This window comes from Indicator indicator, chromosome 35, assembly GCF_027791375.1.
Source record: "Indicator indicator isolate 239-I01 chromosome 35, UM_Iind_1.1, whole genome shotgun sequence".
NCBI lineage: Eukaryota > Metazoa > Chordata > Aves > Piciformes > Indicatoridae > Indicator > Indicator indicator.
Genome location: NC_072044.1, coordinates 1,429,105 through 1,452,996, shown reverse-complemented (window position 1 = coordinate 1,452,996; position 23,892 = coordinate 1,429,105). Strand labels below are relative to the sequence as shown.

Genomic DNA, 23,892 nt, shown 5'->3' with positions numbered 1-23,892 from the left:
TAAACAATTTTTTATACTTTTGTGGAAAGCCCTCTGCCTGGTCTCATCCATCCACAAGCAGCTCAAACTAGAGCCTGGCCTCTGAAGAGCATCACTGGGTGCCCAGGGGAGCCTGGTGCTGCTGTGGTGGGTGCAGGCAGCAGGCAGGGACCTGGCTGGGCACAGGGTGGCTACTGTTCCCTGCCCAGTACCAGCCTGGCCTAAGAGCTGGCATGGCCACCCAGGCCCACTTCACTTTGTTTCCCTGAAATAAACGTTTAGAGAAAAAAAGCTGTGTTGATCTTGAGTCCCGGGCTCTGCCACCACCACTTGGGCTGCTGGAGAGGGGTAGACTGGCTGCAGCCTTGCTCCAGGACAGTCACAGAGGAGGGGTGGCTCCAGTGCACTCCACACCAAGGAGTGGGCACAACTGGGGAACTTCCACTCTGCCCTTCCCACATAAGCTGCTCCCTGGGTCCTACCCAAGCCCGTGGTGATGAGCCTTGATCCTGCATCAGTGGCTGGAGCAAGGAGGGCTGGGGCTGAGCAAGCCCCGTACCCTGCAGCACATGGACCCAGCCCCCAGGCAGCAGCCTGGACAGGGGCACAAAGGGCAGCCAGAGGGGTGCCACGCAAGCAGATTTACAGTTACTAAAATACCAGTTTGCATTTATTCTCCCAACTACGCAGTTCAGTTTACTGGTGCCAAGTCCGTGACCAATGCAGACTGGAAGGCAGCATTACTGGCAGAGCTGGGCAGAGGCACAGTCCCGTGGGCAGAGCACTTCTGGCAGCAGCCAAGCCCAGCTCTGCCCACAGATGAGGCTGAGAGCTGCCCTGGACACGTCCCTGTGAAACGCTGGTGTGTGCTGCCCACCAGCCGCGGGGACCCCGCAGGCACAGCAGACCCCACGGGCGTGCACTGGCACCTCCAGCTGCTGTGGCACCGGCCCGGAGCCAGCGAGGGAGAGTGAACACCACGGCAATCCCCACGGCAGAGGCACAACCAGGGAGGTTGGTACAGAACAGGAAGACACAGGGGAGCTACGGACAGCCCTGCCCATGGAGAGCAGCGGGTATGGAAGGCACTGGCCCCGCACAGTCCCGGAGCCTCGTGGGGTCACCCCACAGGCTTGGGTGGCAGCTCTTGAGCAGAAGGTTCGGGGCAGGCACTGGCACCACCAGGTCCCGCTTCGGCCACCTGCCAGCGCTGGCAGCTGCCTGCTGGCCCCGGCTGCTCACAGCAGAGGGCAGCCCCTGCGCCTCTTGTTCTTCCGCACCTGCAGCCCCGCACGCGTGGCCATCTCGAAGACCTCCCGCACCCCCTCCTTCGTCTTGGCCGAGCACTCGAGGTAGCCGAAGGCGTTGATCCTGTTGGCCATGTCCCTCCCTTCCTCTGGCTTCACGGGCTCCTGGAAAGCATCAAAGAGAAGGTTGAGACATCACCAGAGAGCGGCAGCACAAGCAGCCTGGCTGCCCTTGGGACATCCAGGATCTGGCATGGGGAAGCCAGGGCGGAGAGAGGCAGGTCCCTAGATGAGGCTGCAGGACCCGGGGCTGTCCCCACCTGCTTCATCTTGGCCAGCTCCCGCCGCGTGTGCTCGTCATTCCGCAGGTCCTTCTTGTTCCCCACCAGGATGATGGGCACGTTGGGGCAGAAGTGCTTCACCTCTGGTGTCCACTTCTCAGGGATGTTCTCTGCAACAGGCACACGTGGAACCCCATGAGCTAAAGTTCTGCTCCCCTCTGCAGCATTCTCTTCTCTCACCACGTCCACCCACCCAGAGCACAGGCAAAGCCAGGAGATGGAGGGGGGGTTTAGCAGCAGCACCCAGTCCTCTGGCAGCCCCAGGCCAGGTCCCTCCCTGGCTCCCTGCTCCCTACCGAGGCTGTCTGGGCTGTCAATGGAGAAGCACATGAGGATAACATCCGTGTCCGGGTAGGAGAGGGGCCGCAGCCGGTCGTAGTCCTCCTGCCCTGCCGTGTCCCACAGGGCCAGCTCCACCTGAGCGGGGCACAGGGACATACCTCAGCAGCTTGCAGACAGCTTGGCAGCTTTATCTTCCTCAGCTACAGCTATAGTCTGCCCTCAGGCTGGGGCAGGTTCAGACCCAAACACGTGGATCCTCCGAGTCACACAGTCCAGTGCTGGGCGGTGGCACTGGGACCAGGGGAGCGAGGGGACGAGGCAAGCTCTGGTACCCTGTGGCACTCCTTACCTGCTTCCCATCTACCTCGATGTCAGCAATGTAGTTCTCGAACACAGTGGGCACGTAGACCTCGGGGAACTGGTCCTTGCTGAAGACGATCAGCAGGCACGTCTTCCCGCAGGCACCGTCCCCCACGATCACCAGCTTCTTCCTGATGGCTGCCATGGCTGCGGGCACAGCAGGGGGGCAGTGGGGCACAGCACCCACAGCTAGTCCGTGCTCCCTGCCCCTCCCTCCCCAAAGTCTTTTGAACAACTGCCCAGGAAGGTACCAGCCACAGGCATCTGGCCACGCAGCAGCATGAGCTGAGTGCTAGGACAGAGGCACTCCCAGCCCCATGCCAGGCACACTCCAGCCCCCACACTGGCACTGCAAGAACCAGCCCAGATGGACCCGCTCACATCCACCACCAGTGTGGCCAGAAGTGTCACACTGATGCTCCAGCCTCAGTGAGTGCCAGTGGCTGCATGCAGAGACCTTGTGCCAGACAACAATCACACTGCCTGACCCCCAGCCCTGGGCAGCAAGGCTCCTGCCCCCATCACCCAATCCCTCCTGCACTGGACTTACTCCCTGTGCCACCACCCCAGGGAGATGGCTTTTCTGGTGACCTTGGAGCCACACACACCTGCCAGCTTTATTTCAGGTTATAAATGCTTCAGGGCAGAAGCTGCACCATAGGTTTCACCCAGGCATGCTCACCAGCTCCCACATAACCCCAGCAGCAGCAGGAATGTGCCAGGCTGAGCTATTGGATGTCCATGCAAGCACGACTTGCGTGCCTGGCACCCAGCACCAGGCTGGACCCATCCCAACTCATATGACAAAGGAGCCTTTGCCACATCACGACCAAGAGCTGACGCTGGCACCCACAGCAGGAGAAGCTGCCAGCCATGCCCACAGAGGCTGCTCTCTGTCCCGCATCACAGGGATACAGCCTGGCAGGTGAAAAACCCTTTCCTTGTGCCCTCCTGCTCCGGCTGATCCCAGCTGGACCAGGGACACCCACAGCCCCACACAGCCAGGAGCTCACCCCAGGAGATGGCCTTTGTGTTATGGAGGCAGGAAAAAGGTCTGGAAGAGTCTCCTGTTTCCTGTCCACTTGAGGAGGGAAAGCTCTTGAGGACAGCATAGCCTCGGGGACACAAGAAATGTGTCACCCTGCTGGTAGCATAAAACAGGAGAAAATTACCAAGCCCAAGGCTGCTGACAAATACAGAGCTGGCACCGGGGCTGGGTGGAGACCTGGTGGTGTTGCCATGGCACAGAATGGAAGGGGCAAGGCGGAGCCCCACCACTCCACTCTTCCACTTATCACCTGCCAAACTGCTGACCCGAAAAACAAGAAATGCTTTGTGCAGCTGATAAAGGAACAACCTGCTGAGCTCACCCCAGGAATGATGGCTTGACTGCAGTCCCACCCCACACTCTGCACTATTGCAGATAAGGAGGTATAAATGCTGCCCCAATTTCATATCTGGTTTGGAAGGGACTGAGAGTTGGAAGCCAAAGAGCTGGGGCAAATCAACAGGTCTGACCCTGTCACCCCCCCACCCAGGGACACCTTTTGTGACCTCAGCTATGCCAAGTGCTTCCCCAGGAGATCCAGTGTGTGACTGCAGTTGTATTCTGGAGCTCATCTGCAGTTCAGTGCATTTGTCACCAGCAATCTGGACAGGCTGCACATGAATAAACCAAACCACTGACTGCTGCTGGTGAAGCCAGCCAGACCTCCAGCAGATGGGCTGTCTGGGTAGCTGGTGTTGGGCTGGTAGTACCCACAACTGGCATAACTACGAAGAGGTAAGCCCAGCTGCCCCTTTCATTCCTGAGGGCCTGCTAGAGCACCAGGGGATTCACCTCTTCCCAAATCGATCCTTCTCTAAACGCAACACACCCCTGCTGCAAACCATCCTTCTTGTCTGACCAAAGGTTCATCCTCCCTCCATCCATCATCTCCACAGCATGGGAAAAGGAGAGCTCACAGACAGAAAAGTCTGTTTACTCACAGCCAAAGCTCCTCTGCCCCCAGCAGAGCTTGGTTTGTGACTCCGGATCTCACAGACGAGCGGGGGCAGCGCAGCCGTGGGGGACGCGCTGCTCAGCCTGACCCACCCAGCACAGGAGACACAGCACAGCCAGCAGCAGATGCCCGGGGAGACAAACACCAGCTCCCAGACAGACATCAAGGTCTGCCCGTGCCCAATCTGTTGGGCACCAGACCTAAAACAACAACAAGAGGAGCGGCGCAGCAGGGTTGGGTGCCAGCCCCACCTGCCCACACACGGACCGGGCAAGGGGACGGCAGAGGCTGCAACCGAGCTCCTTCCCACGGCCTCCGCTGTCCATCCTGACCCGGGACGGCTCCAGCCCCGGCAGTTCCCGCGCCCGGCGTGATGCCGAGCAGTGACTCAGCGGGCAGAGGCACCGTCCCCACCCAAAATCTCGGCACAATTCATTCCATTACTCACGAGAGTGGCCAGAAATAGCCCATTGCTAACGCGGAGCCGAGCGCAAGGGCGAGTGGGGCGAGCAGACTGTGAGCACCCCGTGCCTCGGTGGCTGCCCAGCCTGCCCCATCTGTGCCCTTGCCCCCCAAGACAGCCGGCACAGCACCAGATGCTGATGGCACTATGCTCCAGGACAGAATAACTCCTCTGTCACTCAGGAGGATGAGGCCAGTCTCTGGAACAGGGGAGCCCCACACAAAGGACTCTGCCCTGTTCCCAGACAATCAGTCAATAAGGGAGTAGAAAACGTGAGGACGATCTGGGGACAGCTTTACTATGACTGCCAGTAGGCCAAAGGGTTCCCAGGGCGTCACCACCCACATCAGATGTGCAAATGCAGATTTTAAACCCTGCCAAGCATTAACCACCTGAGTTACAGCACAGGCTGCCCAGCCACACCGGCACCCAACCCAGCTCAGACAGCAACTGCAGTGCTGGGGTGGCAGCAGCACCTGAGGTGCCTCGCTGGAGATGCCTCCTGCTCAGCCAGAGATAAGGGCAGGGAGCAGCATCTTTGTGCTGGCTTCTCCCACAGTGGCACTGCCAAACCCTACAGGGCTCCACACTCAGGCCTGTGCCCACTGCTGCAGGGCCACAATGGGACAGGCACAGGTTCGGTGTGTGCCACCACTGCTGGCAGTGCCCACGCTGCCAGCACCAGCCTGATCCTGCTCCATCAGCTCCTTCAGCATGCCGAGAAACTGCAAAACAAAACCAAATTGCTCTGCTCTCCTCTCCAAGCAGCTACTCTGGAGTCATCACTATAAAGCAGCTGGAGCTCCAGGACAGCCCCTGTCTTACTGGTCTCTCTCTGCTTCGTGCCTCAAAAAAAATGTGAGGCTCCTGCTGAGCAGGAAAAGGGGAATTCCTCTGGCAGCAGGATGCATCCATCATCCAGGGTTTGCTCTGGGATCTCAGGAAATGGCAGACAAAGACATTAAGACTTTGGGAAAGGGACAGAAATCTTTCAGTGAACCTCTTTGGCAAGACTGGAGCTCCCTGAGCCAACAGAATCACAGAACCTTAGGGGTTGGAAGGGACCTCAAAAGATCATCTCAGTCCAGCCCCCCCCAGCCAGAGCAGGATCACAGAGGGGTTTTGTTCTACAGCAGAAATTCCCAAGCACTGCTGGTGACAGCCACACCCCGGCCAGACCTGTCACACCACTATCAGCAAAACCAGCCCCAGCTCTGCTCTGCCCACAGCCCTGGCCGCAGGCACAGCCCCAGAGCCTGGGCAGGGCTGGGCTGCTGCGGATGGGGCCATGCTGGAAGCAGCCCCTTTGCAGGGTCACCTCCTTCACAGGGACACCCCCAGCACTGCCTGCATGGTAGGGCCAGCTCCCCACAGCCCCCCTTCCCTGCCAAGACCTCCTACCCCAAACAAAACCTCCTTGTCCTGAAGAAGCAGAGGAGATTGTGGAGTTAGGAGGGGGATCAAAGCTCCAGGCAGTGCTTGTGCAGCCGCCAGCATCACCCTGGTGATCTTGGCCAGAGATAGGAGAACAGACCTGGGCTCATGTTCCTGCCCTGCAGAGCTGCCACCAAGCATGTCCTTGAAGCCTGTCAGATGATTAGAAAATGTTCCCCTGCAAGAGCAGCTCTTTGGTTGCTCCCCTTGGATGAGAGGCTGAGGGCACAACCAGCACCATCACCCAAGGCCCAGGCACCTGTCTGGACTCCCTGGCATCATGACACAACCACAGAAGGAAAACCACCTCTCTGAACAGACCAAGATCTTCCTGGCATTCCTCTGCCTTCAGCTCTGCCCAAACATTTCAATGGTATAAGAAACAAAAGCAGCCAGAGAGCTCAGCTGGGCTGGGCTAACCCCACTTCAGAAGGAGCTGGGGTAACAGCACAGATCAGGCTTACGGCCAGGACCACCACAGGGCATTCAGCTGGATTTCAGGAACCTTCAGCTGCAGCCTGGAGTACAGGTGAGAGTGACAGGAGCCTGCAGCATCCCAGGAGCTGGGACACTGCAGGGGACACAGAAAGCATTTCCTGAGCAGTGCAGCCAGGGACAAGCCACCTCCCTTTCTACAGATGGCCATGGTGTGCACAGGGCTGATGGCACTGCCAGCAAGGGCACCTCAGTTCAGGGTCCCAGAGATGTGCCACCAGGCAAATAGGAGCCACTTTGGGCAGCCACAGGCCACCATGGGTCCCCAGTGGACAGGGGCATGGGGTTGCCTCCCTCCAGCACCCCCCAAGAGCAGCTCTCCTCCCAGCACAAACTGGGAGCCCTACCAAAGTGGGTGTGGAGGCCAAAGCTGACCCCAGGTAACTGGAAGAGGACTGGAGGTGTTTGGAGACAGAATGAGAGAGGGACAAGTGTCATTTGCACGCATCACCAGCAGAAAGCCCTGCAGGGCTGTGTCACCACAGGGAAGGTCCTAGCTGGTAGGACTTGATGGCACAGCTGGTGTGATGAAAAAGAAAGTAAACTTCCAAACTGGAATCTGACAGCTCTGTGTGTGTCCATCCAGAGGAATCTAATCTGCTGAGACATCTAAATGGCCAAAGGAACAGAGGACAAGAGTCCTGGAAAGTGGTCCAGATGTCAGAGACTCTTGCACAACTCAGGAAGAAGTTCCAAACAGGGTTTGAAGTGCAGAGCAATGCAAGGGGAGCAGCATGGGTAGGAGACCTGCTCCAAGCCAGATCACAGCCTGGAGAGGCTCAAAGCATCGCTGGTGCTGGCACAGCAGAGGCTGCAATTTCACACCCACAGCCCCAGGCAGGCCCAGCTGGGCATTTCTGTGCAGCACAGAGGAGACCAACCTCCATCCCTTGCCAACAACTATCGCTGGCACCCAGAAGCAGGACCCACACCCACGCTGGCTCCTGCTGCTCAGAGCCTCCTGTCCTGCCTGCCACCGCTGCTGCCAAAACCACCCAGCACAGAGCACCAAGGGGCAGCTGCCTGGGACTCCTCAAGATCCACACCTGCCACATCCAAACGATGAGCAACCGTCAGAGAAGGAGCCCAAACTCAGCATCCATGAGCTGCTCCCAGGGCAGGGGCAGGCAGCCCAGGTTCCCAGCACATTTCAGCAGCACAGGGCAAGCTGCTGCAGCTGCAGCTGGAGCCGAGCAGCCTTGCTGGGTGGTTCTCATTGCTAAATCCCACAGAAACATCCACAAGCAAAACAGAGAAGGGGACATGGAACAGAAGAATTTCAAAGCCTAAACAAAGCTCTAACCACAAGTGCCTGAGCTCTGTGAGAAAGGCTGCCTGCCCTTACCTTCTCTTCCAGAGGACATCAGGCTATGTTCTTATTTTACCTCCCATGGCAGTGACAGCCTTCCCAGGCTCAGCACAAGCATCCTGCTGAAAGCTCCCAGTGCCACACCAGGGTCTGAGCAGATGCTGGTACTGCTGCAGTCCCTGCTGCTGCCCCAGCACTAATCAATATTTGCTAACACATTCCTTACTTTTCATGTCAAGAGCTTCTCCAGGGTAAACAGCAAGTTAGGAGATGAGCCTGGACAACCCGACAACCTGTTGGGAGACAGTGACTTGGCTTATTTTCCACTTAAATCCAGGTTTCCCTGGAGAAGCTGTAGCTGTTAGGAGCATGGAGCCGATTTAAAGTCCATAAACTCTCACACAGCCTCCACCTCGTCGCGGCTGAGAAACTGAACTTAAACCGAAGCCGTTTGGCCACCAAAGGCCCTCGGCAAAATGCAAATAGCACACGACTGGGCTCGGTGACACGCCGGCAGCCAGCGCCGCGACTCCCTGCCTCCGGCTTCACCGCTGGACGCTTGCCTGGGGATGTGGCACAGCTGCTGCTCCCCAGCTCGCAGCCCACTGCAAAGCCTCCCAGGGACCACGCCGCCACGTCCTGGGAGTACCAAGAGGCTGGGGCTAGATCGGCACAGGGACACTTGGCTGCCTGCTCTGCCCGTGCTGGAACGGGTCGCGCAGTCATGCTGTTGGAATGCTCCCTTGCTCCGGAGACATTACACAATTATTTCTCCTCCCCGCAAGCCCCCCTAAAGTAAATGTTTAAAAATGAGCTCAGCAGTAAGCAAAGGGAGATTTCCTTTTTCTGAAGAAAACACAGAGCGGCTGCCCCGCGAGCGAGGCTGGGCATGGAGACGCTGCTGCAAGTGGGGGCTGTGGGGAGGGCTGACAGGACAGGCAGCAGCCCCCGGGGCATTCTCCCCAGCCTGGTCCAGGTTAGTTATTGGCTAGCAGGGAGCCCCGTCCAGGTGGCACCCACGAGTGGGGAACTACAGACCGTGACCACCCTCAAGGGATGACCGAATCGCGGCTGACCCATCCCTGCCCCACGCCCACAGGGACCCCCACCCCACCCCAGGCACACCCATCCCGTCCTGTCCTGCTGTGCCCCACCCAGCTCGGCCTAGCTATCCGCCCTCGTGCCCTGCTCCCCCAGCAGTGCCCCAGACCCCACCCCAGCACCGACCCCACACCCCACCAGTCCCAGTAACCGCAGATGTCACCAGTAATCCCAGACCCGTTTTCCCAGCCGTCACCAGTACCCTCACACCCCACCAATACCAGTAACTTCAGATTTCAGCAGCAACCCCACACCCCACTTCCTCCTAACCTCACCAGTAACCCCACACCCCAATTCCCCCAGCCCCACGCTCTGACCCCACATTTTACCAGTCCCAGTAATTCCAAACCCCACCAGTAACCCCACACCCCAGCTGCCCAGCACTGACCCCAAGGCCCCCAGATCCCCGCACCCACAGCAGTGGCCCCGCCGCTCCACTGCCCCAGGGCCCGCACGCCGAGCCCAGCCCCGCACCTCTCTCCGCCGCTGTCCCGCTCCCGGTCCCAGCCTCAGCCCCGGCCCCGGCTCCGCAGCGCGGCTCCGACGGCACCGCCCCGTCCGGGGGCCGCCCGCGGAGGGCGGGGCGGCCGCTCTCCGAGCGGAGCCGAGCAAAGCCGAGCCGACCCGAGCCGTGCAGTGCCGTGCCGAGCCGCGCAGTGCTGTGCCGTGCCCCTTCCCCGCGCTCTCCCTGTCCCGACACCGGGGACCTGCCGCTGTGCCCCCACAGTTGCCATCCCCGGGCAGGGAATGCCAGCCCGGGCTCACCGCAGGGATTTTCCCGGTTTCGGTTGTTCCCGCGCAGGGAGCGGGATGATCGCGGCACTGAGCTTTCTTTATGGGAGCTCTAGGAACTCTGCCAGGGCAGGCAGATCCCAGCGGGACCCGCAGCAGGACTCCACCGTCCCCATGCTGCCAGCCGCTCCCCCAGGAAAACTCTAACCCCACCGTGCCACAGCAGGAGTGTGAGGGCTGTGCCTGTCCCCATGTGACACTGCCAGAGCGGGGCTGTGACTTGCCAAGCCCCACATCAGGTCGATCTCAGCACAGGGGCTTTGCTCTCCGTGCCCCTCATGGGCTGTCGGTGAGAGGGGATTGGATCCTGCACCCCCGTCACACCCCATCTGCGTGGTCGAGCCCCCGTTCACTCAGCCAGCAAAAGTCAGCCCCAGGGGCCTGGCCCAGACCCAGGCTCCAACTGCTGCTATTTTAAGGGCTCGCAGGCAATTTTCCTTAATTTCTGGGGCCCCAGGCCAGGAGCCGGTTCCAAAGGAAATGTTTCCTTAGAAAGGGAAGGCAGCCTCTGCCTCCTGCCTCATCCAGCAGCTCCCAGGCAGTGACCTGGAAGAGCAGAGCTGGCTCTCAGCCACGAGCACCAAGGGCATCATGCCAGAGGAGGGGGCTGTGTGGGGGGAGCCAGGGGCGTGGGGAAAATGTGCATGGGCATGGGGCAAGGATACTCTGCAAGGTCTGGTCAGTGCCAAGGGCAGAGGGACAGCAGCTCACATGGCTCTGCCTGCACTCATTCGTTACCAAACCTGCCTACATCAATTAATCAGAGCTAATTGGCTTTTAGGTAAGTCGCCTTTGCAGGAGCTCTACAAAAAGGACTTGGAAATGGAACTGTGAGTGGCAAAACCTTTATTTAAACACAAGGTGCTCTTCAGGGAGGGCTCCCTGTCCCAGTGCTGCTGCCTGCTCCCATCAGCACAGGAGATGGCAACAGGTCAGGATCTGGCTGGGTAACTTTCACTTCCCATTAAGTGCACCCAGTTTGTTTACATCTCGCTCAGTCCAAGAGACAAGCAGCATTCACCAGAGGTGACACTTGACAAGAGCTGGCTGCACCCAGTGACAGCAGGACACAAACTACTGGCGCCAGGGAGCCTTTCCAAACCCAGGCACGACAGCCCAGCTCTCCCCATCAGCACCCTGCCAGGATGGGACCATCCCTCATGGTTTGGGAGGACGCAGTGCTCTGCAGAGCTCCAGGTCAGAGGTGTGTGTGCTGCTGAGCAAGATCCTCTGCAGAGCTCAACAGCTGCTACAGCTCTGCCCAGCACCAGCTCTGAGATTATGAAGAAAAAGGAGGGTGTTGTCTCCCTCTTCTCCCAAGTCACCACCAAGCTGCTTTGCTGTGGGGTCCAGCCCTGGCTAAGCAGATCCATGCAGCAGGTCTAAGCTGCTAAGCTTGGTTGAATAGGGCTGCTCTGTGCAACCACTGCTCAGCAGTGGCCAGCTGAGCACCACTCCAAAATACAGACAGATTCGTAGACTCCCCCCACCAAGAAAGGATTTAGACATTTCCCAGCTCAGCTCTCCTGTTAATAATAAACACTTGGCTCCAAAACACAGCAGTGACCCAAGGGAGGAGGAAGAGAGGGGCAGAACCTGTGGCACAGCCAGTGCAAGTGCAGCAGCTCATTCCTGCCCAGGGGCTCTCAGTGCTGCCCCATCCTCCCATACCAAGGACTCAGACAAGGTACATGGCTGGGGGAGGGTGGGAGGGGCTGGAAAGGGCAAACACAAAGCTAGTGTGTCAGCTGTGGGGCTCACCCACCACCATGCCACCCACAACTGGACTTCTGCCAGGCTCAGCATTGCCCAGCTGCCAGCACAACTTCACCCCAAGCCGTGCCCTGTCCTAACTCCAGCACCCAGCCCCAGTAGCAACTTTGGGATCACAGGGAAGAGGGACAAGAGGTGGCTGCAGCAGCAGGCACACACTTCTTCGGTGCCCTACCAGCCCAATGGCTGCTGCACGCTGCTAGAACCAGCCCTGGCCCAAGGTAGGGTGCAAAGGAGTCCCCAGGAGGCAGGGAGCCTTCAAGCTTTTCACAGCAATCAAGATATGGCAGCATAAGAAACATCCCTCAGCCCTGCTCCCTGTCCAAGGCCTTTCCATCTTCACCTGGGGCTGGGATGCAGCTGGCAGAGGGAGATGCCCTGGGCAGGGGCACAGAGTGAGGCTCCAGGTTTCTTGTTGTTGAAGTTGGCTCAGGAAAGAACTGCTTGAGGGAGAGATGGCCCTGAGGCAGCACCAGTGTCCCACTCATCTTCTTCCAGGCAAGGTGAGCCTCACTATGCAGGGTCATGGGGCATCATGTGTAGTTGCCTGGGCCACCCAGAGGGATCACGAAGACAGAGATGTCATCACCAGAGCCCAGCTTGTCGTTGGCCAGCCGCCAGCCCCGCTCCTTCAGCACCCCTCTGGACCGTACCACCAGCTCCTGGGCCACCATGGTGTACCTGGGGAGCACAGCACAGCACAGCTGTGACTCTGGACCCCACAGACTCCCTGATGCAGCATCCTACAGCTGCTGGCAAGGAAGGGGAAGCTGGAGGAGCTAGAGGTGCAGGAAAGGGTCCTTTGGAGAGGAGAGACCTGAGCTCCCACAGCCAGGGGAGCTTGGCACACTGAGGAGCACAGCACCAGCCCCAAGCCAGAGAGATGTGGCCATGACACTGCTCTAAGGAGCAAGGCCAGGGGGACATGTGCAGGACACACCACTGCAAGTGGCCTTCCTGCCCACTCACAGCTCACCTGCATGGATCATTGGGCTCATAGCTTGTCAGCACCTCCATCACCACACCAGCCACCTCCTTGTCGTTGGTGACATCCCAGAGCCCATCAGTGCCCAGGACCAGCACATCATCAGGACAGTGCTCATACTGCGTGAGGTCATACACCCGGACCTGGCGAGCAGCAGGGTGGGACAGGGGGTGAGGGGCAGGAAGGCAGAGCAGGCTCCTGCTGCGCTGGGTGCACCACAGGTCTGCTCACCCTGACCAGCTCTGGCTGCTGCAGGGAGCCCTGGGTGAGGAGCAGCTGGCAGCCAGGCTCACCTCTGGGAAGCAGGACAGGAAAGGTTTGATGTGGATGTTGGAGCTGAACACCCTGAGGTCGTGGTCTCCCAGGCCCCGTGTGACCCCAATCGTGGCCATCACCCGAGCCTGGAGAACAGCAAATGGATACTGTGAGCAGCTTCACCTCCATTCCCAGCTGAGAAACTGCAGCACCAGAGGGGGCTGGAGATCCCCAATTCAAGTGAGGACGGATGGGAAGTGACCCCTCCACATACACAGCTCCTGCCACAGCACTTCACCTTTTTGCCTTCCCCATAGATGAGTGGAAACTTCAAATCATCTTCTTGAATTTTTTTGTAAGCCCTGGTTAAAAGAAGCCAGAGACAGGGTGTCAGCAGGTGAAGGCTCCCAGCATGTCCCCTGCCCGTTTGGGACATGGCATCCCCCAGGATGAAAGCTCCTTCAAGAGCTGGTTTCCAGCATGCCAGAGCCCCCCAACCCCCCACCCCGTGGGGAGGGATGTGGGAGCCAGGCAGGAGGGGTGGGGGTTACCAGCCATTCATGTTTTGGTCTCTATACAGCATCTTCTTCCCCAGCTCCTTGGGCTGGATCCTGCGGGGGAACTCGAGGTGGGTGAATTCCTTCCCCAGCAGCTCAGGCCTCAGGAACGCCTGTGGGGCAAAGCCATGGCTCAGGTGCAGTGCCAGGAGAGCAGACTCACCATGGCAGTGCCTGCCTGGCTGACACTGGCACCACAGTACTGGAGCCACCAGCCTGAGGGGACTTCAGTCATGGCGTTTCCTGGTGGAGTAGCATCAGCTGCCCTGCTGCAGCTCCAACAGAGGGTGGTGAAACAGCTTTGAACCATCCATCTGTGCTACACCCAGAGCAGACACGAGCTGGGGACAGCCACGTCAGCACCCAGCAAGGTGGTGAAGCTTTTGCATGGAGAGCTTTGGGAAATGAGGATCTCCAAAAAGGACAAAACTCCAGCTAGTTCCAGGAGAAGCTGTAATTTGCCCAGGAGGAGCCAGAGCTGCAGACCTCCCAGGACTTGGGGCTCAGCACAGGACACTTGCAGGAAAGAGGCTGAAGTTCAGACACCATGTCCCAGCTGTGGCCATGGCAAGGCATAAGAAGCAGCACAGAGCCCCTTCTTGAGGCAGCCTCAGTTCCCTGGGAACAGGAACAGCGATGGAAAATGCAGATAGAGGAAGAAAATGCTGGAAGGAGGAGGAAAGCCCTTGGGAAGGCAGAAGGCCTGGCTGCAGGGGAACAGAGAGCCCTGCCCATGGCCTGGGCACTGTGAAGCAGAACAAGCTTGTGCCTGGCCCCTGCCCATCACGGCTGGCTGGAGGGATCCAGCTCATAGCAGTTTCCTCCTCTTGGTCATTCAAAAATAGATTCAAGGGAAAAAAAAAAAAAAAAAAAGCCTCAGTGTTTTTCCAAGCATGCTGCAAGCCAGGAAATCACATCCAGCAAGAGCTCCTCCAGCAGTGACAACTCCTCCCCTGTGCTGCTGTCAGAGGTCCTTATAACCTTAAAAAGTCTCCCTGTGTAGCTCAGGGGGGGGTTGTGCAGGCCAAGCAGAAGGAGCTGCAGTAGAAAAGCTAGAAACCCACTGGCACACGTCAGCTCCTGCCTTCCCCAGGGAGCAGCCAGGGAGGAAACCAGGACTGGGCTCCTTTGACTGTGTGAGGGAGCAGATCCAGCCAGCCTGAAGCACCCCTGCCCACCCCAGGCAGGGTGGACCAAACTGGTTCCATGCAAGCATCCTGGACCAGTCCCACACTGAGCCCAGGACCTCCAGCTCCTGGCCAGGCCAGGATTGCAGGTTCAGCCTCTCACACTAACCCCACAGCAAACAGGACTCCACCAGCCAGGAGACACCAGTGAGCCAGGGCAGCTCCCCACATCCCAGCACCTCTTCCCAACCCAGGGAGCTGGCTGGGATGGACAAGTGCCATCAGCAGGTCCCAGCTGTGGGGCTGCCCCTGTACTCCACCAAGAAGGCAGCTGGGAAGGGGTCAGGAGGTGGTTCAGCAGGAACAAGGTTAGAAGAAAGGTCCTTCTTACTAAAAACTGCAGCCTCTGCCTCTCTGTCTCTGGAGTAAACTCCCTGGACATTGGAATGATTTCCCCATTACGGATGATAATGGCCCTGCAATGAAACATGGAAGGGTGAGATTAGAGAGGAGGAGAGGGGACAAGAGGGGACATGGTGGGGAGCTAAGCCTGGCTCTTCAGGGCTGATTCCCTGCATGGCTACCCAGGCAGTGCCACCCCTTCCCTCTACTGCCTGCCCTCACCCAGCCCCAAGCTGGGGGGCTGCTTGCTGGCTATCCCCTGCTGCCCCACAACCCCCCACACCTCCCTCCTGTGCAGGATTGGGGTCAGAAGAGAAATGGAAGACAAGCAGGGGGCAGAGGGGGATGAAGTGAAGTGAACCAAAGGACAGGACATGGGTAGAAAAGGAGCAGTGTGAAGGCAGCAAATCCACCTTTGGAGAGAAGCTGCACCCAGGAGGGGCAGAAATTGCCAGCAGCAGGACACAGGTGTGAGTAGCCAGCCCACACCAGCACTGCACTTCCCTGCTGGCACCAGCCTGGTTGACTGATATGTTAAAAGACAAACAAAAAAAAAGGTCTGATTATGAGATGTTTCTGGATGTCATGGAGGGATCAAGGATCTCCAGCCTCTCCTGCCTAGGGCTGCAGGTCTCCATGGATGCTGGGCTTGGCTAAGCCCAGCTCTGGCAGCATCCAATGCTTGAGGGGGGAACACAGACCCTTGGTGACAGCCTCAGCATCCTGTGCACTGCTGCCATGGAGGGGCCCTGCACCCAAAAGGGGAGGCATGAAGGAACTCCTTCACTTCTGTCCTGGAGCTGGAAGCATGTCCTCCAGCCCCAAACCATTTACCAGAGCCTGTATTTGCTGGTCTGACTCTCCTGAGGACAAGCCAGCCCTGCAGTAAATACAGAGCAACTCAAACCAGCTGCACCCTTAGCAGAAGGTGGAGTCACCTTCCTGCCACTGCAAGGGGGGGGACAAATACCTCCAAGTGCAGTTACAGCACCCAAGGAAATGCAATTAAAATCCCTAGGCTCCAAGCTGCCAGGGAACTTGTCTGTGCATAGATTTGTGTGTCCTTCTCCTGCTATGAAATGTACTCTAAAGTGACTTCTTGCACATTTCTGGAAGCTCTGCTGAGGGCAATTGTCACTCCCCAACTCGCAGCCCAGGATGGCACTGGCACCAGGGGCTGGGGAGTGATGATCCAGAGCCATCTGGGAAGCAGACAGGATGCTGTCAGGAGGGAAGGGAGCAAGTCCCAGATTCTGGGAGGTGATTCTGCAGCCCCACGTTTGCACTAGGCAAATACAGAGATCACAGCAGGACACACTGTCCCTGGAGAGGGCAGGCAGGGGTGGCTCTGCCTGGTCCTGCTGCCCAACCAGGGTGTTCCTGATTAGTGAGTGAAAAGCAGGGGCTGCCCTGCAGGGACATACCTGCTGTCACCAGCATTGGCCACATAGAACTTGCCCATGATGTAGATGGCAGCCAGGGCACAGCAGCCCCCAGGTAGGCGCTGGGAAGCCCTTTCCCGCTCGATTTGGTCATCCTGGGGAGACAGAGAGCAGCTCCAGGCAGGGAGGGAGGTAGTCTCATGCCAGTGTGCAGCCCAAAATAGCACCCAGCTGCTGCTGCCTGAGCCAAGAGCTGCTCCAGGTGGGAGCAGGAGCCAGTCAGACCTGGGCACCTCTCCCCACACAGCCCAGGGTGGCTGCAGGGCTGGAGGGGATGTGGCTTCACCAGGGTGTTGGAGCAAGCAGGAAAGAGCAAGATGAGATGAGCAGCTGGGACTGCTGGAACAAACCACAGTGAATCCCTTTGCACCCACACAGGCCTGGAGCCCAAAGTCTCTGCATCCCAGAAATACAGGGGAGTATCACAGTGCCCTGTCCAAGACTGTCCTGCTAGGAGACCTCACTGCAGCCCTCTTCTTGCTGCAGAGCTGCCTTTGCAATGCAGACAAGAACAGCAGAGATGCCCCCAGGGGCTTGCTCACCATGAGCTTGAAGGCATTCTCGATGGCACCGATCACCAGGCTCTCATGGGAGACTGCTTTCTCCAGGTGAAACCGTGGCAAGGCGTTGTTGGGGACCTCCCCATCATCCTCTGTGAGGGGGACCCAGCTCTGCTCTGTGGGGCAAGCCCTCACGTCGTGTGGGAGACAGATGGGAGGTGGGGAGGGGTCCTGCAGGATGTCCACGAGGTCCCGGAGCTGCTCACAGATGTGCAGATGGAGCTTCTTGGATGCCATGACAGCAGCACCGCTGCCTGCGTGGCCATCAAACAGGGCCCAGTAGTGGAAATAAAACCCCTTCCTGCCCTGCAAGGAGGGAAAGGAAGGTGAGGTGAGCCTGTGAGGAAGCAGATGGAACAGGGAACTCAGAGCAGCTTGCATCACCAGCTGGCCACAGTGACACAGGACTCTGCCTGCAGCTCAGGGTGCCAGAGCAGGCAGGAGCGATGTGGGCAGCTGATGGAGGGCAGCTGATGGAGGGCAGCTGGACACAGCCAGTCCCTGGCTCCAGCCCAGCCCTGCATCAGGCACCTCGTGCTGCCAGCAGCGTGTCTCTGCAGCCAGCTCTCTGAAGGAGGCAGGATAGGGACCCCCAGGCCAGCCAGCCCTGGCACAGGCCAGCAGGAACGATGGCAGGAAGTGGCAAGGAGCGGAGGCACCACGGGCCCCATCTCATGCCCTGCAGCTGGGCACCCTCCCAGCCTCCTTATCCCATCCCTGCCCCTGCACAGCTCTCACCCCATCCAGCTCCCTGCCACCTTCCCTGGATGGCAGCCGGGCCCTGGGGCTTGGCCTCCTCTCCACAAACACCACCTCGCAGCATGCCTGGTCCTCATTGTGCTGGCTCTTCCCTGCATTTATCACCCTGCCAGGAAGAAACAAGGCATAAAAGCTTCTTCTTTCACATCCTGCTCCAGCAGAGCTCACCTTGCAGCACTTCATCCTCTGTGTCCCTGAGGATGCTCTCCAGATGCTCCTGCCCTGTCTGCCACTTCCATGGGTTGATGTGGGGCCAGCAGCAGCCCAGCTGGGCCCAGGGGAGAACAGCCATCCAGGCAGCCACCAAGGGACCAGAAAAAGTTGGGTTTGCTGAATTACCCCACCACTGCCCTGAGCAGAGTGACTGCCCAAAAACCTGCCCCAGCCTCAATGCACACACATCCAGGCAGGACCCACAGACAGAGTTACAGCCCCATCCACGTCCCATCACCCCTCAGAGGGAGCAGGTGCCTCAGAAGAGGAGCAGGTGGTTTCATCTTCATCAACAGAACTTTTGCAAAAAGGTTTCACACTAACTTCTCACAGCCTGTGCTGGCACAGTGGATTTCAGGTCTCGATTGCAAAACCTGCTCACGGGAGGAAGCTGTCAGCAAGCTCTACAGGAGGACCTCTTTGGGCACAGACGTTTCCAGTGGTTTGAAGAAAGAAGTCTAGGGAAGGATGTCTTGAGCAGAGGGTGGGTTTTGCTCCGGGTGGTCCTAACCCAAGATCTCCTGGGGCAAAACGACAAAGCTCCCCAGGATATCAGATCAGCTGAGGCAAGGCATGCAGAAGTGGACTGAGCAGCAACAGTGGCTTTCAAAGTCTGGCCTTCCCCACCAGCCATCAATTAAGGATGAAAATCGCCGTGAGTAAAAGGAGAAGAGGATCAGGCTCTTCAAGGGGAAGTAAAAATCAGGTCCCACTCCCGTGACAGCTTCAATTCCCTCCTCTTCCTCGTCCTGCAGAGCCCCAGCGGTTCGGTTCCCCATCACCGACAGCGGGTGCGGTGCCGGTAAGCGCGGAGAACGAACTGGCCAGAGGAGCCCGCAGCCCCCCAGAGGGGGCGGGTGGGCGCGGGTAAGAGCATTAAACCCACGCGGCCCTTTCCCACCCGCTGGCATTCGCGGATCCAGCTCCACCCGCCTCTGCCAGGAGCTTCCCGCCGGTCGCGACCCAGATTAGCTCCCGGGATCTCGCTCCGGTGCCGAGCGCTACTGGTCCCGCCCTCCCCGCGCTGCAGAGCTCCCGGTCTCGGGGGTACCCCCATCCCATCCCATCCCATCCCATCCCATCCCATCCCATCCCATCCCATCCCATCCCATCCCATCCCATCCCATCCCATCCCATCCCATCCCATCCCATCCCAGTCCCGCTCACTCGGCGTAGCCCGTGCTCCAGGGCAGTCGGCGGCGGCCGTCGCGGGGGCTCTGCACGGCCCTGCCCGTGTGGTCCCCGGCGCGGCGCAGCTCCTCGGGGGTCAGCTGCAGGAAAGCCGGACGGCAGCAGGAGGAGGAAGGCCCCGCCGAGGACCCCCCGGTCCCGCCGTAGCCGCTGCCGCCACCTCCCCGGGGCTCGGCCGGGGGCTGCCCGCTCGCCCCCGTGCCCAGTCCTGCCACCAGCTGCGCAACGGCTGCGCGCACCCGGGGCAGCATGACGAGCCGGGCCGGGCCGAGCCGAGACGGGCTGAACGGGGCCGAACGGAGCCGTGCCGTGCCCGCCGCCCCGCCCCGGGACCGCCCCGCTCCCCCGCGCCTTCCGCCGGCCGCCCCGGTGCGGGGGGTGCGGGAGGGGCCGGCGGCGCTGCCGCGGGTACGCGCATGGCCCCACCAGGTTCCCCCTGCGGCACCCAGTACCCGCCCCACACAGCCCGGTGTGGCCCGGTACCCAGCCCCGGGACAGCCACCGCGACCTCACCAGGGGCTGGCTCGGAGCGATGCGGGGCCGCGGAGGAGCGGCGTTGGGAAAGGCTCTTCCTGGGTGCAGGCGGCAGAGGGAAGGTAGGGAGGAAGGTGAGGGAGAGCCGTGTCCCTTCCTGGGCTCTCTCGGTGGATCGGTGTCCTGGCTGGATCTTCCCGGGGCTGCAGGAGAACCGCCTACCCCGGTACGACATCCCTACCGGTGGTGGCTGCTTTGTCACCCTCCCTGCGCTCCCGGTGAAACCCAACCCCCGCAGCCATGCTCGGCTATTAATAACCGGCCTCGGAGGAGCGAGGAGATGAGAGAGAGGACGAGTTGCTGAGTCCCCTCCTCTCCGCCAAGCTTCAGCACCCATCGGGAGCTGGGTTGAACTGACCCAGAACCAGACACTCCCGCTGCTGGCAGGGAACGTCTGGCACCTCAAACAGCATCACTGGCCCAGCCCTACCGCAGCACCTCCCCACCTCCGGGTTCCTATGGCAACAAAAGAAAAGAAAGAAAAAGAGAAAGAGAAAAAAAAAAGAACCTGCTGAAAGAACACAGAATTTTCCTGCAGTAAATCAAAACTAAGGCTATTTCCTGAGACCAGTGCACCCCAGTGCTCCCAGCAGCTCTGCAGGGGAACCGTTTATTCCTTTACATGCAGCACTTTGGCACCTCAAGGCCCCAGCTGAAGCAGGGCTCTGAAAAGCTCCCCAGGCTTTAGCCTCCTTCAGCTAAAGCTCTTCCAACTGCACCACAGCACCAGGATCACCCTACAGAGTTCACTCGGTGCTCCCTCCGGCCCCATTTCCCAGTGCCTAGCTTTATCTGGGCAGACCATTTTGAAGCTCATAGAATCCTAGAAGGGACCTCAAGGATCATCCAGTTCCAACCCCTCTGCCACAGGAAGGGACACCTCACACTAGATCAGGTTGCTCAGAGCCACATCCAGCCTGGTCTTAAAAACTTCCAGGGATGAGGCTTCCACCACCTCTCTGGTCAGCCTGTGCCAGTGTCTCACCACCCTCATGGGGAAGGATTTCTTCCTAACATCCAATCTGAATCTACCCACTAGTAGTTTTGTTCCACACACACTCCAGCTCACACCTCTCTCTCTCACACCCCTATTTACAGCTGCTGCCTTATTTCCCACCTAGCCTCACCCCCACTGCTTACCTCTGTGTCCCAGCTGTTACTGAGCTCCAGTTAAAGGGTTCCCCATAAACATCCCCCTGCTCCCCCATGGTGGGTGCTGCAGGACTGGGGGAGAGGGGTGGAATAAGCTCTTTGGGTTGGAAGTACCTGAGATGCAAGGTGGGTTTGTCAGCAGATACATTTCTGCTTATTGGGTCAGAGTAAGCCACAGCTTGTCATTGCCACTGGTAGTGACCTCCTGCTCGAGCTGCTCTACTGCTGGCACCGACCTGTCCAGGTTAATATTGCCTTGCCCACAGCTTCTGCTTTCATGCTTCATGGCAGGGTCTGCGTCCCCTTCCCAGCCAGCGCCGTGGGGCTTTGTGCGCAGGGTGGGCTACAGCCTCCCCCAACCCCCTCTGACAGTTTCTGCTCCTCCAGCACCCGAGGATTCCGGGGCTGGAGCCGGGCCCGGGGGTGCCTGCAGGTCGCGGCGGAGGCGCTGGATGGCGACACAGGCTGCGCTACGGCCCCGGCTGCGCGGATCGCCCGGGGCTACCGCCACTCACCGGGGACCTCCGGACCGGTCGGGTAGGGAGAGCGGCTGGCGAGTGACCGCAACGACAGTGAAGGCCACCAGCTGCCTTCCTGTCTTTCTCTTGTGAGGGATGGCGAGCAGGGAGAGTCCAGCTGCCTCTTAACGCATCATTCCAGTATCCTCCCGTCGTTCCAGCCCGAGGCAGCTCTCCGTGAGACTTTAACGAGGGCCCGGGACTCCTCGCATGAGCTGCTTGGGAGTTCACCGTGGCCGGGGAGCCCGGGGTTTGGCTGAGTTTGCATCCCTGGGACACACGGAGGTTACACAGCCTCAGGTATCTCTGGCTCCCTGTCTTCTCCCTCACGGTCATTCAGTGCCTCCTGGCCTTGTGCAGGCTCTGATAGGCTGGAAGCCGAGGGTCTGGGACATCAGGGACCCCCGAGGGGCTGCACCAGCGTGGCTGGGCGTTGTGGTGGGTAGGGGAGCAGCTGTGCCAGCCTGGACACCTGAGTGTCTGTCCCATTATGACTGGGAGATGTGGTAGCTATGGACTGGTAACAGTGCCAGTCTGCAGGTCAGCACCCCTCTGGTCCCCCTCCAGCAGCCCTGAATTCCCTCTCTTTGCTCCATATGCCTGCCCCCAAGAGCATCTCTGTCCTGCTGCTAGTCACGCAGGGGAGTCTCCGGCACGGTGAGTGCAATATCCTTGTGCTACTGAGGCTGGAAATCACCGGATTCCCTTGGGATCTTGTCTCCTCTGTGGGGCTGCCAATCTGTCCTGGACTGCTGAGTCACCAGGATGCTTTCCTTGGAAAGAAGGAAATGGCAGCTTCCAAACTGATTCCTGTGTCGGGCTGCTCCTGTCTGGTGTTTGTTGTCTCTGTTATGCTAAGCACTGCACAGAAAGAATGGCCTGACATAAAAACAGGCTGCAGGAATGCTCCCGGGAACAATGCAGTGCTAATAACGGGTTTCCAAGAAAGAGGGCTGCATTTCCTCCCATTCATCCCATCCCAGGTCAATGGAGAGTTTCCTCCTTGCCTGCCAGGCTGGTGTCCCCCTCCCCGAAGCTGCCGAGCACAGGATCTGAGGATGCAGGTTTGGACTGAGTCAAGCTGTGAGCTTGGGGAGGCAAATGCCAGTAAATGGCCCCTTTGGAGGTCAGTGGTTCTACTTTTTGCCCCCCCACACACCTCAGGGGTTCCTGCCAGGGGTGCTCAGGCTTTCCTGGCATCCCTGTCTCACCCAAGGTGTCCTTGCTAGCTTGAGCACAGGACCAGGCACTTGTTCTCCATGGTCATGGCTTCCAAGAATTTCTTTGGCAGATTCATGTGATTCCCACTAAAGCCACCAACTTCAGGCTTCAAACTCATCTCTGGAGACACTTCTCCATCCCAGGGCTGCACTGAACTATTTTTAACAGCAGTGCTCCTCAAGTAAGTGCAAATCTGGGTAGGGAGGGCACTGGGACAAGCAATCCCTTGCTAGCCTGCTGCTGTGATAGACAGAGGTTTCAAAACCAGTAACACAGGAATTTTGCTTGAATTTTGCTTAAATTTTGCTGTTTTGCTTAATTTCTTGTGCAACTGCTTAGCATTTTAAAAAAACATTTAAAAAGCCTTTCTAAGTTCATCACTCATCTGCGTTGCCTGAGCTGCACAGGAGGTGAGATGAAGCCAAGGATATTTCTTTGGGAAAGAATGACAGCTTAGTGGCATTCCAGCCAGAACAGAAGTAAATTAAACATCTAGATCATAAAAGTAGCAGAGGATGCTTTAAAGCAGACTCTTTGCAGCAGTGCATTAGTTGTCTGCAGAGCTTTACTGTGTAATGAGCAATATATTAATTTATAATTAGTGTAATACAGTGAAGCTCAGCAAATAGCTCTGTGCTCTCTGGATAATTCATCAGCAGAAGAAGCAGCTCTTAATGGTTTCCAAGGTTTGCCTGTCCCCTGTAATTGGGAAGTTAAGAATTTATTGTTATTTCTTCCAAGGGGTAATTTGATTGCAACCATCCCATCTTTGTTCCTTCTCTGTTCTTGCTGAAGTGCAGACCAGCCCCTGGAGTGCCACAGCTCAGGGCTGTGTGACCTCTGTGCAGGGCATTGTTGGTGTTTTGCAGCCTGGATAAGCTGAGGCTGGTGCAGATTCCCTGGAGGTTTTCCTCTTCCTGCTGCAGAGAGTGGTCAGCAGGTTAGAACCTCTGGGGTCACTTTTCCTCTTCTGGTTGTCTCTTCATGGTCTTTCATCACTTGAGGGATTTTCACCCTAAATTCGGCTCTCCAAGGCTTCTCCTGTTTCCATGGAACCTCCCCTGGCAGTAGCAATACAGCAGGACAATAATAAAGGTGTGACAATAAGGCTAACTGGAAATTACAGACCCTCTGGAAATTTTTTTTTTTTTCATTTTGGAAGCCTAGACACATCCCAGGGACCCTAAGCAGGACTTGTCCCTGCTTGTACTCCCCAGACACCCTCCCTGCTGAGCCCCAAATGATCAGGCTGGGATCTGAATGCCAAGTCCCTGTCCTCAGCAAACCCTTCTGAAAAAGGATCTAAATCCTTGGAGCTGTGTGCTCAGAGCTGAGCTAGTCTGGAGGCCGTGCTGCTGCCTCAGGAAAAAGGGCAAATAAGCTTCAATCTTAACTCA

The 23,892-nt window shown here is 58.4% G+C and overlaps 2 protein-coding genes across 3 annotated transcripts; both read right to left on the bottom strand.

The window, feature by feature from the left end:
* Positions 1-1,217: 1,217 nt before the first annotated feature.
* Positions 1,218-9,527, bottom strand: RHOC (ras homolog family member C). Its single transcript, XM_054395916.1, has 6 exons — positions 9,489-9,527; positions 8,140-8,206; positions 2,199-2,356; positions 1,864-1,984; positions 1,547-1,677; positions 1,218-1,391 (listed from the first exon to the last, which is right to left on the bottom strand). The coding sequence occupies exons 2-6, from the start codon at positions 8,144-8,146 to the stop codon at positions 1,218-1,220; spliced, it is 591 nt and encodes a 196-aa protein (XP_054251891.1). The 5' UTR covers positions 8,147-8,206; positions 9,489-9,527.
* A 2,585-nt stretch (positions 9,528-12,112) lies between these two features.
* On the bottom strand, positions 12,113-19,321 carry PPM1J (protein phosphatase, Mg2+/Mn2+ dependent 1J). Of its 2 annotated transcripts, none has more exons than XM_054395854.1 (10): positions 19,047-19,321; positions 17,646-17,772; positions 16,890-17,213; positions 16,330-16,442; positions 14,895-14,979; positions 13,371-13,489; positions 13,118-13,181; positions 12,858-12,965; positions 12,556-12,707; positions 12,113-12,260 (listed from the first exon to the last, which is right to left on the bottom strand). In XM_054395854.1, the coding sequence occupies exons 1-10, from the start codon at positions 19,319-19,321 to the stop codon at positions 12,113-12,115; spliced, it is 1,515 nt and encodes a 504-aa protein (XP_054251829.1). The 2 variants fall into 2 exon arrangements, with proteins under 2 accessions (XP_054251829.1, XP_054251830.1); XM_054395855.1 differs by having other exon boundaries at positions 16,890-17,208; positions 17,656-17,772.
* Between the last annotated feature and the right edge of the window lie 4,571 nt (positions 19,322-23,892).

Bases quoted from the DNA above. Each gene is read 5' to 3' on its own strand.
- PPM1J (XM_054395854.1), bottom strand. From the start codon at position 19,321: ATGCTGCCCCGGGTGCGCGCAGCCGTTGCGCAGCTGGTGGCAGGACTG. The intron at 17,214-17,645 runs GTGAGAGCTGTG...CCCTCCTTGCAG, and splicing joins GTGGCAGGGAGCTGGATGGG to GGCAGGAAGGGGTTTTATTT. The intron at 13,182-13,370 runs GTAACCCCCACC...TCTTTTAACCAG, and splicing joins GACCAAAACATGAATGGCTG to GGCTTACAAAAAAATTCAAG.
- RHOC (XM_054395916.1), bottom strand. The intron at 1,985-2,198 runs GTAAGGAGTGCC...TGCCCCGCTCAG, and splicing joins TCGAGGTAGATGGGAAGCAG to GTGGAGCTGGCCCTGTGGGA. The intron at 1,392-1,546 runs GTGGGGACAGCC...GATGCTTTCCAG, and splicing joins AGCTGGCCAAGATGAAGCAG to GAGCCCGTGAAGCCAGAGGA.